The 24509-nt window shown below is 37.0% G+C and overlaps 2 protein-coding genes across 35 annotated transcripts in view; one reads left to right on the top strand and one right to left on the bottom strand.

The window, feature by feature from the left end:
- CEP44 (centrosomal protein 44) overlaps nucleotides 1–22600 on the bottom strand; it is a 142362-nt gene extending 119762 nt beyond the window's left edge. For 16 of the 34 annotated variants that reach the window (XR_002175838.3, XR_012332351.1, XR_012332353.1 and 13 more), the window contains exons 1-12: nucleotides 22271–22600; nucleotides 20722–20830; nucleotides 19778–19825; nucleotides 15275–15413; nucleotides 12550–12697; nucleotides 11214–11360; nucleotides 10710–10832; nucleotides 8569–8730; nucleotides 7167–7373; nucleotides 6605–6680; nucleotides 4040–4164; nucleotides 3748–3785 (exon numbers count right to left, since the gene is read on the bottom strand). Coding sequence is in view for 28 of the 34 variants with exons in the window: in XM_073805756.1 (XP_073661857.1) it covers nucleotides 3748–3785; nucleotides 4040–4164; nucleotides 6605–6680; nucleotides 7167–7373; nucleotides 8569–8730; nucleotides 10710–10832; nucleotides 11214–11360; nucleotides 12550–12697; nucleotides 15275–15363 (1115 nt within the window). In the remaining 6 variants the exon portion in view is untranslated. Of the gene's footprint in view, nucleotides 1–2771; nucleotides 2970–3747; nucleotides 3786–4039; nucleotides 4165–6604; nucleotides 6681–7166; nucleotides 7374–8568; nucleotides 8731–10709; nucleotides 10833–11213; nucleotides 11361–12549; nucleotides 12698–15274; nucleotides 15414–19777; nucleotides 19826–20721; nucleotides 20831–22270 lie in introns of those variants that run through there. The other 18 variants (XR_004526878.2, XR_002175841.3, XR_012332352.1 and 15 more) reach the window with 9 other exon arrangements.
- Nucleotides 22601–22794: 194 nt separating this feature from the next.
- Nucleotides 22795–24509, top strand: part of FBXO8 (F-box protein 8) — a 38939-nt gene continuing 37224 nt past the window's right edge. The window contains exon 1 of the mRNA XM_004324499.3: nucleotides 22795–23013. The gene's annotated coding sequence lies outside the window, so the exon portion shown is untranslated. The remainder of the gene's footprint in view (nucleotides 23014–24509) is intronic.

Raw genomic sequence — 24509 nt, 5'->3', positions numbered from 1 at the left:
GAGGCCAGTCCACAGAGACAATCAAGACACGTCTTTGAGGATTTCAACACCAAACGAACTGAAGAGCTCTGCCCCATGATTTAATAAGTCGATTACACTCCAAGTACACAGCAATTTAAGTGAACCGAAGGATTATATCTACAAATTAGGACTTACTAGGCGCCAGTTAGTGTTCCAAAATATTCAGCCTTCCTATCATTCTAATACCCACCTTTCAACCTTCCTGGGTAACTAAAATTATGATTCTCTCCTTTTTCTTAACACCCATCTATAACGTATAATTCAAATAACATACATTCGGGATACTTATTGAGTAAGTGCTCTGGTTCTTAATTTCAAAATGCTGAGTTGAATACTTTGCATTAAAAATGTTTTTAATCGAATAATTTCTATTAGTGATTTAGTGGACTTCAGAGAAAAATAAGACATACATTCTATACAGTACCCATTCCTACATGTATTAGAAATAAATAAAAACCGTGATAAAATGAGTATGGATTTTAAAAAATACCCTCCCACCCCAATAAATCTGCACGTTCTCAGTGTCGCTACCGCCTTCTTCACTCTTTGAATGAGTAGTATAAACAACCTGACGTTTTCACTAGGGGAACCTTGGGATTATTAAAAAGTAAAAATTAAATCTATAATGTTATAGGAGCTTGAAAAGTGCTGTAGCTTGTAAAATTGACAAGGTTCTTTTTCTCTTTAATGCTTCTCCAAGTGCCTGTCAATGATGTAAAGCTGTGAGGAATGAGTAGCATGAAATGCAGCTCCAAAGGCTTGAAGTTCCATTTTTTAGGGAATGTATTACACGTTAAAACATTACATTACTAAGCGTTAAAGTAAAACAAACAAATATAGAACTACTTTTTCCAACTTAATAGTCCTTGGCTTTGCCTAGAATTTTCATACGGTTGACTTTACTTCTTCTTACTTCACCTTATGCATTCTTAGTGTTTCTATTTGACCTCTGTGCAGCCGTATTCACAGCGCACAGTACAAACAGGGCCACACCGGCTGCTGATGCCTTTGTGGTCAGTATAATACATTACCTTTCATCCCACTTACAGGAGAATTAAGGGGATGGAGTTAGCGAAAATTCCAGTTAACTACGGGTTTAATTATGTAGCTCCAAATCTCTCCAGGACCCCCCTCCCTTACCTTCTCAAGACCTTCAAGTTAATCAAAAGGGGCTGGTCTGTGGTTACCAACTACTAATTACCTAAGAGGGAAATTTCTTTTCTACTATTTCTAAGAGAATTAGAATAACAAATAACTGTTCTCTCTTCAATAACTTCAGTGAAGTCAAATTTGCTTTATTTTTCCCCAAAGATTACGTTGTCAAAGTAGTACAGTGAGATTCTTTGTAAGTATAAATGTCTGGTGGCGTTATGTGTTGATTTCATTAGTTCCTGTTTAAGTTGTTAGATAAAAGTATAAAAAAAATTTGGATTCCAAATTTCCACTAGATAATATAAGACATCTTTTACTGTATTTTCAATAGAAACTTATACTTGGCACACTTAATGTATATCAGGAAATTTAAAATGTTTAAAATCATCTAATTGGTATATATGTACACTAACATAAAGGAAAAAGGAGAGGGAGGGGAAAAAGAGACCGTGAGAAAAGAAGACGATTTTTTCTTCTCTCTTGCACAAAAAAGAAAATTTCAAAAACACTTCTTTTTAAAATCGGAACTGAGTTTTTCAAAAGGGAAAATATGATCCTATGTTTTACAGGAAATCACATATCTTAATAAAAGGTAAAATACTGGCATGTAAACCACAAGGTGGTGCTACAATTCCATGCTGATGCTGAATTTTTAGAAGTTTAATTGACAAAGTAGTTTCTTTTATAATCTCGATTCATAATTTTTTACAATTGAAAAAACTAAGCTAATTGGATTCATTAATTCTAGAAATATTTACTGAAACTACTAAAGTCAAAGTTGTATGCTAACTTCAAAAGTTCATAATTTTAAAGTATGATGACTACACATGTACCTGCAGTAGAATATTAAAAATGCCTTCTTAAAAGTTATCTCTACTTAGAATTTTAACTTACTGTTAATGTTCCATAGGTGACAAATATCAAATTACATTTATATAAGCATAGGAATAAATAAGAGAATTTATCTAGTATTTTAAAATGAATTTCATTTTTCTTTTAATTTAACTTCCTCTAAGACTTTTTCTCTCTCTAGAAAGATATATAACTTCCCATCATTTAAAAAAACAAGAAACAAAAAAACTCTCACTGTGTATCTTGTAATATAGGAATGGCCACCATCTGGGTCTGAGCTGCTGCTCTTAAAATGTGTTACAGAGTAGAGCACTAAAATACCCGGCACATTTTCACCATTGTCCAACCTGCTTTCAAATACAAAAGGAGAACCTAACTTCCTCAACGTTAACTGAAAGCGTGTTGCTGCCTTTTGACTGAGCGTGAAATAGCTGTATTTTTGTTGTATTTCAATCTCAATGAGCATATTTAACTTTTTCATTGCAAGTATTCGTCAGTACAGACGGCAAGATGGTATGTATGAGAGCCTCCTGGAGACAATATGCAAGTCCCAGGTGGAGTGTTTCCAACAGGATGTAAACCATGGTCCTCAAGCCTGTACTTGAAAAAACTACTTAGCACGCTGCCAACAAATGTCAACACAAAAATACAGTGCTGGAATGACTTCACGCTGTAAAAGAAATGTACTGGCACCTAAGTTTTCCTAAGAATAGTAAAACTGTAAAGCGGTATAAGCACAGCACAAAAATATTTAAGTATTTATTCAACATTGAATGAAAAAGCTAATATACCAAATGGAATTCAAATTCTAATAAAAATATTACAGTATATTAAAACTGTATAGAGAACTCTATGTACAGGAGCCAAAGTCCTAGAGGGGTTCATGCAGAAAATTCTATAATTAGTGATTTGGACATTTCAGTAACTCTGCAGTTTCTTCAAACCTGGAATATAATACATAAATAATATAGTAAGTAAATAACAAATTCATAGTGAGGCATAGGAACTAGGTTGCTGCAGTTATGCTTTTGAGCCTTAAATAAATTTCAGTGATTATTTATAGGTAGTTACTGTTAATAAGTACACTATGGCCAGAAGGGGAGGAAAAACAACTGGAGTCAATTATGTGTCTTTAATTCTTGAAGCATAAGTTATTTCGGCGCATCTCAATTTCCAAAAAAAAAAAAAATATATAGTCTTTTAAAGTAGTAGGCTGCATGATAATCTTACACAATTTCATTTCATATTTTCTTTCAACTGTTCTTTAAAAAAATCATGTAATTTCATATTTGTACTAGATAAAAGTATCATATTTAGTACTACCATACCAACAATTTTCTGAAAAGGACTAGCAATACTTTCACAATACTTAAAATGTCTCCGAACCATCCATCTACATACACAATTTAATATTTTGATAAAGTAGTTATCAAAAATAGATAACTTCTTGATTATCAACCAAAAACATCACTGCACTCTTTAATCTCCAATTAATTCCATTAGCAATGTTTTACATCACTTGTTGGAAACAAAAACAGTGACTTATCTCACAAACACATAACTGGAGGTGGATTTATTATCCACTGGAGTCTTGAAGGAAATTCCACACCTCATTGAGAGACCTTCAAGGTTTGAAACACACACGCACATTCTTTATATATCGTAATCCAACACAATTCCCTATAGAGAAATGAATTTCTGTTGCCCCTTTCTGTTACTTACATTTTTTTCACCCTTTCCATTTTCTGGATTGTTGTTTCCTTTAATTTAAAAAGCAACAAATTTAGGCCATTTCTCAAAGTAAACCATAATCAAAGATGGACTGTGAACATATAGAACACAGTCTAAAACATTGCATTAAGTACCATTTATTTATCACAAAGAATTTTTATGAGATTAAGATTTACAGTTTCACTGTTTTTCTTGCCCATGGCTTCTGCAACTAAATCTAATGCTTGCTTGTTCTCCTGACCTTACAGAGGAAATCACCTAAGTAGTTGCCAGTTCTTCTTACCTCAGAAATCTCTTTCAAACCACAGTAATTAATAGTTGAGGTTCTGGGAGTTGAATCGGATGATACCATACGATAACCAGAGGACAAAGGAATATTTGCTTGCCTTTCCTCTTTGCTTTTTCTATCTGTGGAGAAATTAATTTTTAGGTTACCTTTTCCTTTCATAGTAGAGTCAAATATCTAAAATTTTATGTATAGAGGGAAGAAACATAAACCTCTCAATATAAAGTGCCTACTGGTATAGGTCTAGATGAGTTTTTAATATTCTTTTAGGATAATGACCTGCATATGGAGATCTGGATATTAAAAACTGGTCAATAAAGATCACAAAAAGTAACATTATCTTTATCATGATAGCAATCAATTGAATATGCAGGTAAATGTATTTTTAAATAAGCTACTGATCCGTGTATATTCTTTTCTTAAAATGGTGGCAACTATTACTAAAACTGACTATATGTACTTCCTAAAAATCAGGAAACATTCCACCCTAAGTTGATATGTATGGAAAAAAATTGCTTAAAATTCAGGTTCACAGATTTATTAAAGAACTGAACAACTTTCCATTTCCAGTATCCTGATATTATTCAACAAAATGATGGCAAGGCTTTCCTACCACCGAATTGGATATAGAACATCAGAGATAAAACAAGTTCCTGTCCAACCAATCTCATAAGCCCTATGTTTTTAGTCATGGTACATGTGGCTGCAAAAACAAGGCGAAAAAAAAATCAGGTACCCATTTAAACTGGTTTACATAGTTTAACTGTAAGCCTACACAGACAACCTCAATCAGGGAACAAAGTGTTAGCACGTGAGGACTCTGGTCTCTCATGGAGCCACAGTCTCTCCTGTCTCCTTCTCTTGCCTGTTTGCTCCATTCCTCTACTTACTAATGGGCATGAACTTCACCAAAAGCATTCCCAACTTAACATGATCCTCAGATCAGACTGGTGAACTGTCACCCTCAACATCAAAAGGAATTCAAACCCTCAGCTTCCAGGTAGCATGGAGAAGTAAGGTGTAATGTGTCAGGCTTCATAAATTTGACTCAACTGATCAGGGTCAGATTATACATTTTTTTGAGACTAGGTATTCAACTCATTCATAATCTATAATCCATTTCAGATAGTGGTCTATCTGCTCATCACTCTTAAGTCCTAGCATAGGACTAATGTGTTAAAAGTATGTTCTGTAACCTGTTATTTAAAAAGTACTAAGCCCAAACAGGTGAAATCGAACTTGGAAAAGGCAATGTTTTGCAAATAGCAGACTTCAGTATTCTTTCAATGCATAAAAACTTGATTTCTACCATATACAGATAGATACTGGTGACAGAAGCACAGACGTTATGCTAGACAGACCATAAGATAAAGTTCTTGCTCTCAAGGATCTTAGAGTTGAGCTTTGAAATTTGTTGAGTAATGAATGAAGGATAAATGGAAAAAAGTCAACTTCTACCAAATCTGAAATTTGTAGTCTATAATAAATCTACTGCCAGAAGCAGCATCTCAAATAATTTTATTTAATGCATCTCAAATAATTTTATTTAATAACCTAATTATTGAACTTGTTTTCTGTGCAATGAAATTGGCACGTGCACTGAATATGTAGTGTTGAAGAGAAAACGTCAAAGCTAGTTTGCCTCTTTTCCAACATGTCCCATCATTCAACAGCTGTGTGGCCTTTGGCAGTTATTTAATCTCTCTTCCTCATCTGTAAAATATGGGTTATAATAGCACTTATCTTGCTTTGAGAATTAAATGCTTTACTATCACAGTTGGAACAGTGCAGGCCTGTAGTTACCACTACAATGTGTTGTTGTTAAATTGTTATACACATAGTAGCTGAAAGATTTAATGAGGTTAAACACCCACAGATTTAAAAAGTTAGCTTCATTATGAATTCTCAACTGGACAAAATATCTCTTCTGCAAATATGATTTAATTACAAACACGACAACATTTAGACCTTTGTCTTTTCAAAAAGTGTAAGAATCAAAAAAATTAAAGCTTTAACTGAAAAGCAGCTCAGAAATCTTATCCCTGCTGCTCCGTCACAATGACAATGTCAGTAGCCTAGTGAGGTTAAGTGACACGGAGAAGATTTGTCCTAATTTTAGGTCCTTCTCATTTTATCACCATCAGTGAACTGTTGAAATGCAAGAGGTCTGTAACACTTTACAGGTTACTGACAAATGTGGTTTTTTTTCTCTTACATATATTATTTACATATGCAAAAGCTACTACTTAAGTTTAAATTAGAAACTTTGGAGGTCCATTTATTATTCTAAAGCACTTTGCAATTAAAAGAGTAAAACATCTCTAAAAGTTTGCAATTTTGTACACTGGAATTTATGCAACTACTACATGTAAGACATGTAAGTTGGCTTTTCTAGCAATCCTTGACTTATAGTCTGTAAGTTTGATATTTTCTTTGTTCTTAGGAGCTTTGCAATTTCCAACAAAATAAGGTTTGAGGATAATTAAAATGACCAAATACTATAAAAACATTTTTGTGAAAACTCCTTACCATATCACCAATTCCAGTACGCCAAGAACTTACCCGGATTGAGATTATCCATGTCGCTACTAGAAGCACAGTCTTCACTCATCTCATTAAACTCTATATATTCATCATTCTGGAATGATATGGTTTAGTATTTAGAATAAAATAAAAAGATATGTTCTCATTTTTATGCTCTTACTGCTAAGCATAAAATATACAGATGACATAATAAATACTTACTTTTGATTATTTTATTTACAAGCAAAACACAAAACCCCTACATATAAAAAATGATCTCTTAAATGTGGAAGGAGAGAGAAAACTTGCATCTACTAACTTTCTAGGAAGGAAAGACAGGCTAGGACCAGAAATGACATAACTGTCTCTAAAAGCTCAGCTTACAAGTTTGTCAGATTATCTTATTTGATGAAGAGAAAAGCAATAGTCACAACAACCATCACCAAACAGGGTGTTCCTAAACAGGCCTTCATCCCAACTGAACACTTCCCATTACCTAAGTATTCTCTTATTTAACATTCCAAATAAGAGACTAATAATGAACAAAGGAATTACTTTATTGTATCTTGAGATATTCTATAAATGTAAAGGAAGAAAATACCTTTTTAGATAAAAGCATTTCTGTTTCAAGAAGAGTGACACGACTTAGAAGATCAGCCCAGGTTTTTTCATTCACCATCACTTTCCCTTTCATTTTTTCTTCCAAAGATTCTAATCTACTTTCTATGCAAGTCAGTTTCTTCAGCTTTTCTTGGCATTCAGCAAGCATAGTCTGTAGTGCAATAATCTCAGGATTGACTTCTGTATCCTAAAATGATTAGAAAGATTAAAAATATTACACAGATTAAAATTCCTGTAATTCAGTGTATTCGCATTTCCACGTGTTGTTTCAATAGTTACAGCAGGCAGGAGAGCATGAGAGTTAAGAGCGCTACTTCTGGAGCAGGCACCTTGGACACTTAAACTAGCTTATGCGAGATGCCCGATGCCTCAATTTCCTTATCTAAAAAGAAAAAGATGACAAGAGTGCCAACTTCATTTGGGTCTTGTAAGATGAAATGGATTAATTTGTATAAAGCTCTTAGAACAGTATCAGTTTGTACAATAAAACTATAAGTGACTAGCTTCTTATAACTAGATCTAGCAGAAAGCTAAGAGGAAATGACCGAGAAATGAGATTGTTCCGTTTGCTATAAACGGGAAGTAAGCCTAATGGTCATCTGGTAGTTTTTTTTTTTTTTGCGGTACGCGGGCCTCTCACTGTTGTGGCCTCTCCCGTTGCGGGGAGCACAGGCTCCGGACACTCAGGCTCAGCGGCCATGGCTCACGGGCCTAGCCGCTCCGCGGCATGTGGGATCCTCCCAGACCGGGGCACGAACCCGTGTCCCCTGCATCGGCAGGTGGACTCTCAACCACTGCGCCACCAGGGAAGCCCCATCTGGTAGTTTTTAAATGTCAACTGTATACCAAGATGTACAGAAGTCACAAGACATAGAAGACGGACAGAAAAAGAAGTTTTAACAGAAGCAGTAGAGACGAGACACTATAATGGGGTCTGTGGCAATAAAGTAATAGCAACGATATTCCGAGGGAAAGAGAGCAAAAGACAGCAAGGGCCCCAAAAGGAAACTGAAAAGGTGGTAATGCACCATTTTCTTCCATTCATCAATATGGGGAAGAGGTGATAAAGAACCTTCACTAAACAAAGTAGTATATCTCTATCTCTCACCAGACTGTCAATTCCTTGAAGTCAAGTCCTATGTCTTATTCATCTTTGCATTACCCATGACATCTCTCCTAGTACCCTAAATATAAGCAGCAAATAATATCTTTTGAATTATATTCAGTAAGACTTATTGATTCTTAAGTAATGGTAACAAAGGTAACATGTCACGATCAATAATTTAAAAGGCTAGAAACGTTCCAAAGATTAGATGCGGAAATAATCACGTATATCAAAGCAAGAAATATCGGCATCTGTTAAAGAAGTCCCAGATTCTTACTTGCTGCTCACACTTAATTTCAGGAACCTGTAATTCAGGAATCTTTATTTCAGCAGCCTTTAAGTCACAAATATCAAATGCTTCATTAACATCCGTTACTGTATCTTCAGGAATGTTAGGACCATCTTCATTGTACAGGTGCCGGATCACCACAGCTTTCTTCTGCACAGAGAAAAACATGTCAGAGATGCTTCCCTGTTCTCCACAATTATTTTAAACATACACGTAGTAATTTTTCAAAAGAAACATCCTATCTTCCATTTAAGATTTACAGAAGTTTAAATTACCACATATGCATATACCAAATATTACAAACTTATTATTTTAGGTGTGATGATACAATTGTGGTCATGATTTTTAAAAAGCATTCTTATATTTTACAAAAGTATTGAAATATTTATTCAATGATGTCTGGGACTTGTTTCAAATGGTTTCAGGTTTGGGAGAAAAGATGTTGGGAAAAGTGGTTACAATTAAGAAGAAACAAGATTAGCAAAGAGTTGACAAATTGCTGAAATCACAGAATGGATACTTCTGTACAGGTTTGAAATGTTCCATAAGAAGTTATTTTTAAAAGGTTAACACACTATTCACATGTAGATAATCAAGAACTGGCTTTATGAGTAGGACTCATTACAATTTTTTTTTTTGTATTAAACAAACCACAAAACATAAGACTGTCAATAACAATTCAAACTAAGGGAAAGTCCTGAGAGTAAAGGCACCAGGTCAAACCGCGTTTACGTAGGACTCTTCTGCCTACTTCCTTTTCTACGGGCAATCCACGTATGAACATGAACTCAGCACATGTGACATAGAAGTCACAACTACCACCCCAGAGCAGGCACTGGGGAGGAGACAACTTGCTTCAGTATTGACTCAGTTTTTCATGTAAACAAAGGAATGCACTTACTACTCCAACTTTTCTAAACTGGAATACTTTTAATAACTATTCAAATTTCTGAGAATTAAGAATTTGATGTAATTTACAAAATTCTGATGGATAACAAAGGAAACTTTATCTTACGAAAATTAAAAAGTCTAATGTCTTCAAATTTTGTATCTTTCTTTGTTAGGACAACTTAGATCACCCCTCAGCCCCCATACTGAAATAGAAGATTGAAAAATGCATCCAGTTCTATCAACTCATACTTAGTAAGTCCTTACAGTGGACCTAATCCTGTGCTAAGCACAATGAATATAAAAAAATCAGTGTAAGAAAATCCCTGTTTAGACAAATTCTAGTTGGGAAAGGATACAAGACACTTACATTCCTTTTCATATTGCCCTCATCACCTGGAGCAAAACAGGCATATTTTTTTTAAAAGTTACTGACGTAAGAGCCTTTTTCTTACAGTTAAATGTCACTACTTTTTATAATGGCATAAAGTATAAATATCTTCACAGATTCTGTTTATATAACTCATATTTTGAATTGGGGAAAAATAATTCCCTAGATTTTACTTCAGCCAAAAAATACCCACATTCCTTTATCTAATGATACATCGGTTATTCATCTGGTAGTCTATCCTTCAATCTCAAAGGGCTTGCCCAAGGTGGAAGACAGCTGAAAGTATATTTACCATTATAAAATAATATTTTGGCTTCACTTTCCCTTGGAGATGGAAAAACTATCCCTAAAGGCATTGGACTCATTCAGCCACAGGTGCTTGAAGCAGACAAGGGCAGGGAAGATATCTACCAACAAAGAGAAAATATTCAAAACACTACCCCAAAACCAGATTATAGATTTAAGGAACTATCAATCACTGGATAATTCACAGTCCTGGTATAGAAATATGAATGTACGTAAATCATGACCTATCACTGTAAGTAAAGGGAGGGTCTTTAGGAAGACTAGATATGTAATTAAGTGCAAATGTTCATGATCACAAGAGGCAGAATTAAAGATTAGAAATATAAAGAGAAAGGCTGTTCAGTTGTACGTTTCTACCCTCTTCTTATAACTTTAGGAATGTTCCCAGATAATATGTGATATGCTCTGTTAAAAATCCTTACACTCTAATGTCTAAGCAGAATGTTTTACCAGATGCTAGTCAGAAAAGTGAACCTTATACGTTGGATTGACTAGGTAGGTAACTCTTAACACTACACAACGCATTCTCTTTGTATTTTCCCACCTTTCCCGAAGTCATAAACCTGCCAGTGACGTCAATGCCCACAGGTTCAGTTGATGTCTTCTCAGCGCTTGAACAAGGTTCTGACTTAGCAGAACTGATTTTTTTTCTTTGTTGTGATGGAGCCTAAAAAAAAGGTATTAAGATGTCATAAATTATGTGGGAAAGCATGATGTATATATTAAATTCCTCTATCACTTAAATTTTCATACGAAATGTGACTGCCAAATAATGCCGAGTCTAATGAGACTACACGTCTCTTGAAAATTACAAAGTGATGAAAATGTATTATGTTTGAACTATTAGTTTAGGACTAGTAGCTCCAAGTCACAAATGTGCAAAAACAAGTCACTAGTATTTAAAGCAAACATCAGGCATTGTGAGGTTACCCAGACCTGTGAATAGTGCAGTAATTGCACTATGCATTAATTTGCTGACTAGGGTATTGACTTTTTAACATTAAAATATAGCAACTTAGCCTAAGTTAAAATCTATTAATAAAATTACCTTCTCAAGACCACTCAACTCCTTGTGCTTTTTCATCACACAATTCAAAATATCACATATAATTTGGATTTTCCATTCTGCAAATCCACATTGGAGAAACTGCTTTTTCGTCAAGATTGGTTTATAATTAAATAGATCACGAAGAAGCTGTAAAGAGGAAACAGATCAATGAAATAATTGGGAGCAATTTCTTTCAAAAATCCAAAATTATAAATGACCACCTGGTCAGGGACGTACTGCCATTTTTGAGAGGCGAGAGGGGAGGATTAAGCCATTATATATAGGGCACTAAAGAAACCTGTAGGGGTGCTGTGAGTCCTGACCAGGTAGGAGAACAGCTAGGAAACAGTTAGCTAGGGATGTATCAGAGTATAGACAGCTGTCCAGAGGATGAAAAAATATATAAAAAGTTCAAATATCCTCATAGGTACTAAAAAAAAAAAAAAAAACTCCTTAGCTCGCTGAACAAGATTACTATAGCAGATATCAGAAAACCACAGTTCTATTTGTTTATAGAAATCATGACTTGATTTTTAGACAAGTTGGTAGGCTACTGAGTTTCGATTTCTCATGTATAAAATGAGAGATACAGATTAAACCAGTAATTTTCAAAACCTACTCTGTGGACCCTGGGATTTCCTAGAAGTGCCTCTCAGGCTTCCATGGAAGCTTTCTGGGGTGAGAGACAAAGAAAGGGAAGATTAAACAGAGACTATATTTAAAGGCTATCATTTCATCAAACTCTACCTAAAAAAGAAAAAAATCAAGATTTGATTTGATAAATGGGCTTTACTATTTTTTTAAAAAGGTTAAGAAAACCACAGTACGTGAACAAAAATTAATGATACAAAGTAGGGTTCTGAAAAATCAAACATGAGATTAAGTTCAGGATACATACAGTACAAGTGCAGGTACTAGAGTAGATAATAAGACATGGTTTCAGACCTCAAGGAACACAAGTTGTTCCAACATAAGTTGTAGTCCCTTCTTATAAACAACTAAATTAACTCACAATTTTCTGAACCACAAACTTTACTCACTAAAACCACATTTTTAACTTCTGCCAGTATACCAAATTTTACTAAAATTTGATATAAAAAAGGCAAATGATAACCAGTGACAATTACCAGTCCTCATATTCATTAGAGTATGACACATACAGCAAACTTGAATTGCATCTTGATTATAACAGGGACTGCATTTACAGGAGATAAATGCATCTGAAAATACTCTGTCAACTATGTATGCGGCATATATTTGAGTTATAATAACATTAATCTTAAGAAAACCATTCAATGACTTCTAAAAGAATTATTGTTTCATAAATTCAAAGTACCTTGTAGACAGTATCTATGAAGCGTAAGTCATTCTTTGCTATGAGCTCTACATTGGAGTCCACCAGAAGTTCTGCTACATAAGGTGAATATGAGGTAAGGGAATAGCTGATGATGGGCAGAGAGGCTGCTGTGTCTCCCTTTACCAAACTGTTAGGAAAAACAGAAAAAAGATTTTTAATAAGCTTAATGCCACGAAGTTGGATAATCAGGGAAATAAAAGAAATGCTGTCAAAAACTCATAATTTAACACAATAGCCATAATAATTAGGTGATGCACAAGACCCTTTAGATTCCATCCCCTACTCTAAACCAGTGTAGGCAAATTAACTATGAAACAAAAACTCTTTAGTACCAACAGTCTATTTACCACAGTATTTATTGATTTTCCAAAGCTTAGCCTTACTCGATCTAGTCCATTTTCTCCTACTAATAAAGCAAATGTACGGTCTTACAGTACACAAGTAGGCTTTATGGTTTTGCAAACACTTCTCACATTACCTCACTTGCTCTTTATCACAAAGCTGCAAAGGGAAAATATTAGGAATTCTAAGTTACAGATGAGGAAAACAGGGCTGGAAAAGCTATCAACTGTGACCAGGCTGACCAGTTTACTATCTTGCCCTGACATCAGGCCCATTTGGAATCTACCTTATTAGCTTACGCTAATTCCTCCAGCCCAGAAAGGTATCCTACTCTTCTGTTATCTGTCATTTATTCTTTGTGCATCATCAGTCAAATCTCAAGCCTCCCATGAAGCCATCTTTCTGATCACAAGGATCTCTCTCAGAACGACTCCCCAGGTGTTCAGGATCTGACACCTGATGCTCTGCCTTGTACTGTTGTCTAACTGTCTCCACACACAGATCTTGTTTCTCAAGAAGTGCCTTCACTGATTCTCTCACAAGGCACAGAAAGTATTTGTTCAACTGATGCGATAATGTACTTAGAACATTTGTTTTCCACAAAATTCAAACACATACATAAATCTCCCCATCCCTGCCCAATTTTTTTCAATAAGGCAGAGAACAAATATGATAAGATTATATTTTGTTTTCTGCAGGACAAACATAAATTGTTTCTCTTTTATGTTCGTGGGTAAAATTATAATTTACCCAATGAAAAAACTGCTCTAGCAACCTTGTCTCTCTGTAAGACAGTTCAAAACAGGAACTGAAAAAGTACTTTTTTAGAGCAAAATGTGTCCATTTTATCCACATTATGAATAGAAAACAGTCAGGTCTGCATTTAATACCTCTTAAGTTAAACAATCTCAAAAATCTTGGTTACCTAGTTTCTAAGGACTTAGACTAGAAACAGTAAGAGAAACAGACATTATAAATTGACAGACCAACACGAAAAACAGCAGATGTCAGGAAAAAATTTTAAAATGGCAAAAAGTATACAGAATCAAAATACGCGGAGTGTGTATCTGTACGTGTATGTGTGCGTGTCGGATCGGGGAGCGCAACCTGAAGCAGCAGCAAGTAGCACTACCCGTCTCAATAAACCCTGCAGACATTACTGTCTTATAAGATAATCTAAACTTGCTCTTAATGATACTCTTGGGTCAATAAGAAAATCAAATGTTTGAATGCTGTATTCAGAAGACAGGAGAATCATCAGTATATTTTAGAATTATTCCTATCCAAAATGTCTGTTAAAATGTTAATACTTAAAGTGGGAAGAAGAAAACTTGGCTACTCAAACTGACTGAGCCCCTGCCAGTCTGGATAGTAGAGATTTCCCTGTTTTGAGGAACCAGTATATGACTGGTACACACTGTGGGAGCAGACTAGGGAATGCCTTCTGCTTCTCACATATGATGCTCGTAATAACAGTCATCAGAGCTAAACCTTCCCTAGTCTCCTCAGTATCCGTTCACTCGCAGCCTTCTCTTGGTTAGCTTTCCCTAGTTTACAAGACTATCTAGGATTCTACTGCGTTAAACCAACCCAGTTTCCCTCACTTCTTGAACATATGCCTAATCTGGACTTGTCCCTCGACACGGTCATTGAATAAATGTCTAATTAGCTTCTAAGATGTGCCAGGCAGTTCTAGATGTGGGGGGCTGCAGTGAACTAAACAAAACGCCCCAGATGTCAGGCTGCATTCTAGTGGGGGGAAACATTTAACCAGTCAGCCATCCCAGGGAGGAAGAAAAAGAGGTATTAAACGATAAGAGGATGATGGGAGTACCGTATTAGGTTGGCAGAATTAGAGAAGAAATGTACCTTGTGACATTCTACAAAGGCGAGTAAGTCACATTTGGAAAGTAGAAACTAAAGCTAAAGGTTTAAGTGAGATAGCTTAATAACAATCTTCAAGCATGGTATAAATTGTCATAAGAAATCTATTAACTAGAATCTCCCAAATCAAAAAGGAATACCACCCAGCTAAGTGTGCGAGGGTGGTAAATTACAGAACTAATGAAATCCATTACACTTCCGTGAGATTAAACGTTGTACAGAGACCACACCTGATTCTAACAATATTGTGCTTCTACTTCTAAAAGTTGTTTTAAATCTCCTGAGTTGGAATTTTTCATTAATTCCTACTTAGAAACAAACTCCTAACTGCTTTCTAAAGATCTCTTAGTCATTTCAAGGAAAAAATTTAAAGGACCCAGATAAAATCTAGATTTTTATTTAGATACTCCCCTCATGTCAAGCATTACCTCACATCATTACTGAAAATAATACAAAGAAGTTTGATATTGTAGCTCACCCTACACAATCCACCTCTCTAGGATAATTTAGCGAGCGAAGCACTTGTTCTAGGTTCCGTAAGCTTCTTTTTAAGTCACCTGTTGCCATTATTTAACATTTGATTCAGCTCCAGCTTTGGAAATTATCTAATTTTTCACCTAAAAAAAAAAAAATCCATGAAACACTGCTCAACTCTTTGTATCTTTGAAGCTTCTCTAATATCCTTTGTTCAATCTCATACACACTTACCATATTTATCTTAGCTATTTCTCCCCTAATTCATCTTCCCTACTGGTGTAGTACTGTCTTGTATCTTCCATATATTCCTGAATGTCAGGTGTACTTTTCCCCCTCAATATTTTTTCACTAAAAAAATAAGTTTGCCTTATGTTCATCTTCTAACAGTGTGTCTGATATTATATGACACTCTCCCAAATACTTAATGGTACAACAAAGTACAATTTGGGAAGACATATCACCCTAAAATAATCTCCACCAATGAGTATTGTGGATGCTTATAAAGGGTACATAATAAAAATCAGTAAGAAATGGAGACTAAGAAATTTAGCACAGATTTGGTCAGTATTCCCAGGGTTCTGAACTTACATAGTTGTAAATCAGATCGTTTGCTTAAAAAATAAAAATAGATAAGTTAAAACAAATTCAGAATTCAGCTGGTTAAATATGGAAGCTGGTTAAATGCATGTTACCTTCATTCCCTTTTCTAAACACCACTAAAATGAAAGTAAATGATTAGAAACCATATATACTCATCAGGGTAAAGAAAACCAGAGGGGATTCCACATGACAAAGGATGTGTCAACAAAATTCTGGAAGATGGAAAACGGATGGATGGGTGATAACCAACCTAGCAGAGCAAAGGTAGGTCAATCCCATCCTCCTGTTTAGAAGGAAGCCAACAACAGCAACAGGTTCAGAAATGAGGGGACCTGATACTTCTGAAAGGCTGAAGGGTAAGGCCATGGCCTTGAAATAAGAACGATTATTTGGAAGTCCGTATAAGAAGGTGCTAAACCCTAGATTTTTACTTTCCCTCTGCTTCCCCTCCCACCCCCAACCCCCAGACACATATAACTTGCTCAGCTATAGGCAACTACCTCTGATTCCCCAGGTTTAGCAATGAGTTTTTAGAAAATATCAGCACAACCCATAAAAAAATTGACTTGGAATTCATTAAGATTAAACTTCTGTTCTACAAAATACACTGTTAAGAAAATGAAAAGACAGGCTGCAGACAGAATATTTATAAAACACGTACTGGATAAAAGACTTGTTTCCAAAGTATACAAAGAATTCTTAAATGTAAGAGTAAGAAAACAAACAACCCAATTTAAAAATGGGCAATATCTGAAAATCTCATTAAAGAAGATACACAGATGGCAAATAAGCATATAAGATGCTCAACATCAAATGTCTTTAAGTAATTACAAATTTAAAAAATGATACCACTGCATATCTATCACAATGGTTAGAATCCAAAAAACTGACAGTACCAAATACTAATGAGCATACGGAGCAACAGGAACTCTCATTTTTGGTGGGTGGGAACGCGAATCACATAGCCATTTTGGAAGACAGTTTGGCAGACTCTTACAAGGCTAAACACCATACAATCAGCAATCGTGCTTAGAGTTATTTACCCAAGTGACTTGAAAATTTAATGCACATACAAGATCCTGCACGCGAATGTTTACAGCAGCTCTGCTCCTAATCACCCAAAACTGTAAGCAGTCAGGATGTCCTTCAATAGCCAAATGAGTTTAAAAAGTTAACACATCCATACAACAGGACATTATTCAGCAATAAAGAAAGAGCTATGAAGCCACAAAAAGACATGAATGAACCTTAATGCATATTGCTAAGTAAAAGGAACCAGTCTGAAAAGGGTACATATTGTTTGGTTTCCATTTTATGATACTCTGGAAAAGGCAAAACTGTAGAGACAATAAAAACTACAGAGATCACGGCTGCAAGGATTCAGAGGTAAGAGGGAGGGTCACATACAGGTAATGTGCAAAGCTACCTCACAGAGCGGGTGGATGGAAAAGCTGCTAAGTAACTTTGGGCATGAGTGGAGCCTGTGAGACTAAAGGCAAAATGAGCTGCACAGAAACACTGTACTCCAGTGTATAAAGTTGTTTCCCATGTACATATGAGTTAATTCCACATATATGCTGGAATTGAACAATTAAGCAAATGGATGGCTAACTAGTAGAAGCCAGGATTCGCACTGCTGGAGTGAGAATTTACAGATAAGCAAGGGGAGGGGACTGGAATGAGCCACGCCTCATGGTTTAGTTAGACATGCAAGTATGAACTCATGTTTAGCTTAATATAGATGCAGAATATGTGTAATGCTGGACTCCTGGAGAAATGGCCAATTCTAGGACTGGGTCAGGAAATATGAGATGAGCCTGAGGCATTATATAATTCTAGAAAGTAAGAAATTACACACAAAACAAACAAACCAATCCCACACGTATGTCATAGGGACACAGGAACCAAATGAAGCAGCTTCCAGTGGTCAAAGCTGAAACAATTTGAACAGCAAAAACAACAAAATCAGGCATTTGATAAAATTCAACATTTAGGATATAATTCTTCGTATGTTAGGAATAGAAGGGAACTGCCTGCAGTTATCTGCAGGATATCTACAAAAAATTTACTGCAAACATCATATGTAAAGGTGAAATATTGAAAGCTTTCTTCCTGATACTGGGAAAAGGCAAGCTTATCCACGCTCACCATTTCTATTCAATACTGTACTAGAGGTCTTAGACAGTACAAAAATACAAGAAAAAGAAATAAAAGGAATAAAGACTAAAAAGGAAGAAATAAAAATGTCATTAGTCACAGACAACATAATTGCATTTGAAAAAATCCAAAAGAAATCAAATGGATTTAGCACGGCTGCTGGATAGCAGGCCAATATACAAGTATCAATTGTATTTCTCTGTACTACCCAAATAATTTCTAAATTATGTTTAAATATGTTAAAAAATATATGTGTAAATAATTCACTAGCCTCCAATATCATAAACATGTGAATATGTCTAAAACGGATCTGTAAGACCTCAAAACAAAAAAAACAGAAAACTTCATTGAGATAAATTAAAGAAGCCCTAAATAAGAGGTCTACATCTTGAGCAAGGATTTAAAGACTCAGTAAGTCGATCCATAATTCAATGTATTCCCTCCATGCCATCCCTCCCCAAAACTCCCTGCAGTTTTTTAAAGGTGGAAATTGACAAGCTGATTCCAAAATTTGCATAGATATGCAAAAGATAAACAATAAATAACACAATGCTGAAGAAGATCAAAATTGGAAAATTCAACCACTGGACAATGAGATTCATTATAAACTTAAATTTAGAATTATTGAAAATATCTGCAAACAGAACAATGGAATGGAATAACGTACAGAAATAGACCATGCATACAATGACACTAGACTTATGACAAAGTTGATGCAGAGTAACCCTGGAAAATGGATGCTCTTTTTCAAGAAATGGTACTGTGTCAACTGAATATCCAAATGGGATAAATAAATCCTGACCCCCTGATGTAAAGGGTACCTCACATCCTTCACAATTAATTCCAGGTTTGTTGTTGAAGATCTACATGTAAAATGTAAGACAAATAGGCTTTCTGGAGATCACAGAGTAGAATATCTTTATGATCTTCAGGCAGAAAAAGATTTCTTGTCTTATAACTGATAAAATGAACCACATTAAACTTACTAACTTCTGTTCATCAAAAGATACCCTTAAGAGAGTGGAAAGAAAAGCCACTGAGTGGAAGTTGATACTGTTAATATATACAACCAACAAAAAGATTCATAGCTAAAAGAAAATCCTACAAAGTAATAAGAAAAAGAAAGACAACTCAATAGAAAAATGATAAAGAGATCTGAACAGGAACTTTACAAAAGAGTAAATGTGAAAAGATACGCAACCTCATTAATCATTAGGAAATCACAAAGTAAATCCAAAATGTGAGGTTGCAGAGCATTTGAAACAAACCACAATGGTGTGAAAGGGTAAATTAGTAAAATTACTTTGGGAAACTTATTAGTGATACCTACTAACATACTCAGGGCCCATGAAACAGGAATATGATGCCAATGAATACAAATAACAGAATACGTGTGTACATTTATGTGCACCAAAAGACATGAACAATATTTGGGATTTTAAATTAAATGGTTCATTTTTTTAAATCTCAAAGAAAATGATACCATGGAATTATATTTTTAAATGACTCATTTTATTGCATGGTGTAGGGCTTTCACTAGATTCTCAAAGGAGGTTATTCCCAAGGGAGCTTCCTAAACTAAACAGGTAAATAAATGGTTAAGGACTTTTGCTAGAAAGAGACAAGGGGCTTCTAAACTGTAAGTCAATCAGCCAGTGAGGCAAAGCTCAATAACACACTTAAAAATAGCTAGTATTTGTAACTGTCCATGGACACTTCATAGAAGGAGAATAATATAAAACAATACCTTGAGTATTGAATTCTCTGGGAATGAAGCTCCTCTAAAGTGAGTTCACTGACATTAAAAACAAAACAGAACAACACATAAATCAGGTGAGTAGAGTTAGTACGGTCATTTCCCCCTAGTCAACATCCCGGCAGCTGCCTAGGATACAAATCACCTTCTTACACACCTTCCCTATATCTACACATAACCAGAGGTAGGCTAGCAATTTGCAAAATCCTAAATTTAGTAAGCTTTCTATTTTAAGCCACTGGCCACCCAGCTCTGTACCCTTTCCTCCTCGTAAAGAACATAGAATCTTCCTGTTCCCAGCTTCCTCTCCTTTATCAACACGGTAAAGAACACGTTATTGAATATACTTTTAAATGCTCACGTGTGGGTTTTAGTCAATATTTTTCAGCCAACCAATTACTTCAACTAAACACATTTTTAGGCAGAGGGAATTTCTAGTGTCAAATGGGAGGGAACTAGAGAAAAGAGGAAGTGAGCCTAAAAATCACATTCTACAATATACTGGCCAAGAAGGGTAAACCTTCTTTAACATCTTTTAGGATAACTGGGGGATTTATGTGCATATGGAAGCGGTTGAAGATGACTTCCCAAGACCAGCCTTTATTTTCCTGGGAAAGACAAAGTGGGAACTAATCCGGCTGTTGAATGCAAAAAAAGATATATTCTTGGGTGTTGCCCCTGGCCAATATAGTAGGTGTTAGCTCGTTTTAAGTTCCAGACCCACGTATTGTAACACAATTCTTCTAGGGGGACCTTTTCTCCTAAGACATTCTATAACTTTTATCTCTTCCCACAGACTTCCTTTAATCCTTTCAGATGTATGTTCCATCTTTGCGGTTCATGGAATTTTTGTTTCATTTAACACTTTATGGTATCTTTCCGTCCTTCCTTTCTCTGAAGTCCTGTAACATATACCAATGTCTCACTATTTCTACCTTTGGTAATGGAATTTCTGTCAACAAAGTATGTCCCTGGAACACATCCTCTTCAGTACCAGCAGAATAAATATTTTGAAGAAGAGTAAGATACAGGTACAGCTGGGATCTGTAGGTGAAGGAGATAAGTGATAAACAGGATAGAAAAAAACAAAGGGGTTAAAACATTTTTGAGTATTATAGAAAAAAATTACAGCTACTGCTCTACACTTTCACGAAAGGCTTTACTTTACTATTACAAAACTGAAAAAAACCCTAGAAATTAAGACATTAAAAAAAAGCTAATTTAGGACTTGTGCACATTTTAACATAGTAGTTTCAGACATGAAAAGTAACTTTTTAAGAAATTGCTTAACATTTTCGCTTTATAACCCTTATAAAAAGAAATTAAAAGACAAAAGCATATATCACTCAGCTTGTAGCACAGATTCAACCATTAAGATGGTCTCAATATTGCTTCCTAGCTTCCTCCAGAGAGTTCTCTGCTACTAGTTAGGTCTGCCCCACTGAATTTATTACAGGAGACATCGTGGAAATGGTATAAAATAGCATTTTTAAGATTTTTAATCTAGTTGAATCTCACTGTTGTTAGAGGTCATTAAATGATGCCTCCCAATGTAATGCCATTGAATTCAGTGATTTTTGTTCAGAATGAAGCAACTACACCGACTGGTGTAAAGATGACGGTCGATGGCTAAGAGTTTGTGACAGCTCATAACGCTAAATATTATCTATCAAAAACAGAGGAGAGGGCTTCCCTGGTGGCGCAGTGGTTGAGAGTCCGCCTGCCGATGCAGGGGACACGGGTTCGTGCCCCGGTCCGGGAGGATCCCACATGCCGCGGAGGGGCTGGGCCCGTGAGCCATGGCCGCTGAGCCTGCGCGTCCGGAGCCTGTGCTCCGCAACGGGAGAGGCCACAACAGTGAGAGGCCCGCGTACCGCAAAAAAAAAAAAAAAATAGAGGAGAAAATTGGGGAAAACGGGGAGTAAGGGTCAAGTATATAACTCTGTAGGATTGCTGTGTTCATATATAAAACCGTTAAAAGGTTTGTGGATACTTTTGGAAAAACAGTCTACTACAGCCCTAATTCCGGAATCCAAATTTCAAGATTGATTTTGTTTTTTACGGTAAGGGAAAAAGCTACAGTCCTGTAGGAAAGTGGAGAAACACTGAAACACTAGGGAAATGTAAAGCAAGGAAAACATCAACTATTCTCAGCTCTTGCTTCTCATCAGTATTTCCGAGAAGCCGGACTGCCCCTGAGCTCAGAGGCTCCAACAGCAGAAATCGGTCCGTCTAGGACTTCCCACCCTAAGTTACAACCTGATCTGAGAAGATGAGCTCTTCCCATTTCTTCGTTATCAAAAGGATATCCCAGTCGGGTTCATGGGCAAGGTACGTCTAGCGCTCTCCTCCCCTGCACTTGATTTAAAAGGATGAAAAGGCAGCCCTGGTCACTCGCCCCAGCCGGGGCCTCGGTTAGGGCAGCGGAGAGAGGCGACCCCGGCCCATCCCGGGGCGCAGCCCCGCCTGCACCCCCGCGCTCACCCAGCAGCGGCCGAGCAAAGAACGGGCTCCAAAGGCCTCCGGACCCGCACAACGGGCAGAAGGGGTGGTAGCATGTGCAATCCCAGAGCCCCGGGAGCCCAGCCTCCAGCAACGATTCCCTGCGGCCCGACGCCGACGCCGGGACGCGCTTCTCCCGCCGACCGTTTGTATTCTGAGCAGCGGGTGGAAGCCCGCCACGCACCGCGGCAGGACCTTCCAAGCTGCCGGCTCCCCTGCGCTCCTGGATTCCTCGCTGCAGATTCCACAGCACGTTCGTACAGAGGCCTGGGAAGACTGACCCTGCCGAGAGTCTTTTCTACGTCCAGTCCGATCCCAAGGTGCAGATTCGAAGTCTGCCTGGTTCTGAGGCTCAGAGGGGCTCGGACTGCGAAGTGAGAGACCGGGACTCTGTGGCGAATCGTAGATCGAGGGGATAAAAATACTTCTTCTTGAAGCGCCCCCGAATACGGACGTCACTTCCGGCAACAATAGGAAACGTCAAAACTCGGAGAGTCGGCCGCTCAGGCTGCTGCAGCCTGGGGCACGCTGAATTCGGAGGGATCAGGTGCTGTTTCTGGAATTCTCCCCGACCTCACCTCCACCATCGTGAACAAATAAAGTTTGAACCGGCTTCTCCATGGCCTGGGCACCCCTTCCCGGCTGAGCCATTTTCTTTTTGGCTGAAAGCCCCCGCCCAGAGGCCGATTCGTCGCGGCGGCGGTGGGGAATCGCAGGTCGCTCAGGTAAGGGTGTCACCCTAGATATTTCAGAGTTCTTGTCTCTCTTCCCTGTACACCCCTACTTTTCTTCTCGGAAATGATGACCACCGGTGCTCCAGTTGGCAGAAACTTGCCAACCAGCGAGACTTTGGGGCCAATGGCTGTGCGAAGCACCTTGAGTGACAGCGGTGTTGGCTAATTAAAATGAGGAATCCGTGTCAGGAGGCGGGAGTAGGTGTGCTCCTTGTGTTCCTGGGTGACTGGGGACCCCTAGGTCAGCTTGGGACCCCAGGTAGGAACCGGCCTCACTCTGAAATAAAGCCGGGAAACAGCAGAGGTTACGCTCTTCTAAGCCCAGGTGTTGCTTTCCAAGTAGAATGTGTTTTTGGTGCATAGGCAGAGTTTTTGGCTCTTAACATACTTTTTACAGTAACGTGAATGCAAACACATCCAGTTAAGGTCACGATGGATTGCCAGTTGCTTCAGCTGTTAAACTTTGGTTATAAACTCGGCAGATTCTTAACTTGTCTCTTGCTTGTTTCTCTGTGACTAGGCTCTAGTTTCTTATATGGTGGGTGCTCACTTAATTATTATTAAAATTGGGTGAAATCACAAATGGATCCCAATCCTCAGTCGTTTAAGGGTTTTGTTTTGTTTTTAGGTTCTGTATGTATTTAGTAATTTAATAATTGAATCTACTTCTTTTAACAAGTGGAGTCTTTATTTTCAAGGATCCCAGGTATTTCCATATCAATAGATTATGACCTTTATTACTGCAAAGTGAAGCTAATTTATGTTTTCCATTTCAGCTTTCCATATATTTTTTTAATGTTGCAGCTGGTGACCATATTTCTGGGATAGGGAGAATTTTTACCCCCTAAGAAAATGGTTCACAAACTTGAGCAGATATCAGAATTAAGAATAAATTTTATTCTCTTTTCGGGTTGAGTAGGAAACTCGCCATTTTTATCCAGTTAACTTGACAGTTTGTCTGAGATACTGTATACAGTATGGCAGCTGACTTTCGCTCAAGTGAGCAATCCAAGAGAGAGCACCCAAGACTCTCTCTAGTCTTCTATAAGCTAATCTCAGAAGGGGCATTCCATCACTACTGCCATATTCTGTTGATAGGAGTCAATAAATCCAACTCAGTCACTGTGGAGAGGATTACACAAGGGCGTGAGTCCCAAGACGCAAGGGTCTATGGGAGCCATCTTAGAGGCGGCCTAACGCAGACACCCTGGCTAATAACTTTTAGGAGTTAATAGATAGAAATAACTGAGCAAAAATATGCCTGATTGTAATGAAATAGACAAACTTATACATGGATTTTATTTCTTGGAAAGTTGTTTTTTTTTTTTTTTCCTGGGGCGGGTCTTTTTTTTTCTACTAAATGCCTGAAGAGAGGCTTATTATTTTTCTTGGAAAGCTTTGCTTGAGGAATGACATGTGTGAGAGGAAGGTTTGTGTTTTTAAGGTGTACGTGAACAGAGCATATCACAACTGGAGACTGTGTATTC

Source organism: Tursiops truncatus, chromosome 6, assembly GCF_011762595.2.
Source record: "Tursiops truncatus isolate mTurTru1 chromosome 6, mTurTru1.mat.Y, whole genome shotgun sequence".
Lineage (NCBI taxonomy): Eukaryota > Metazoa > Chordata > Mammalia > Artiodactyla > Delphinidae > Tursiops > Tursiops truncatus.
Note: the sequence above shows the minus strand (reverse complement) of the source record. Positions and strands in the feature narration are given on the sequence as shown.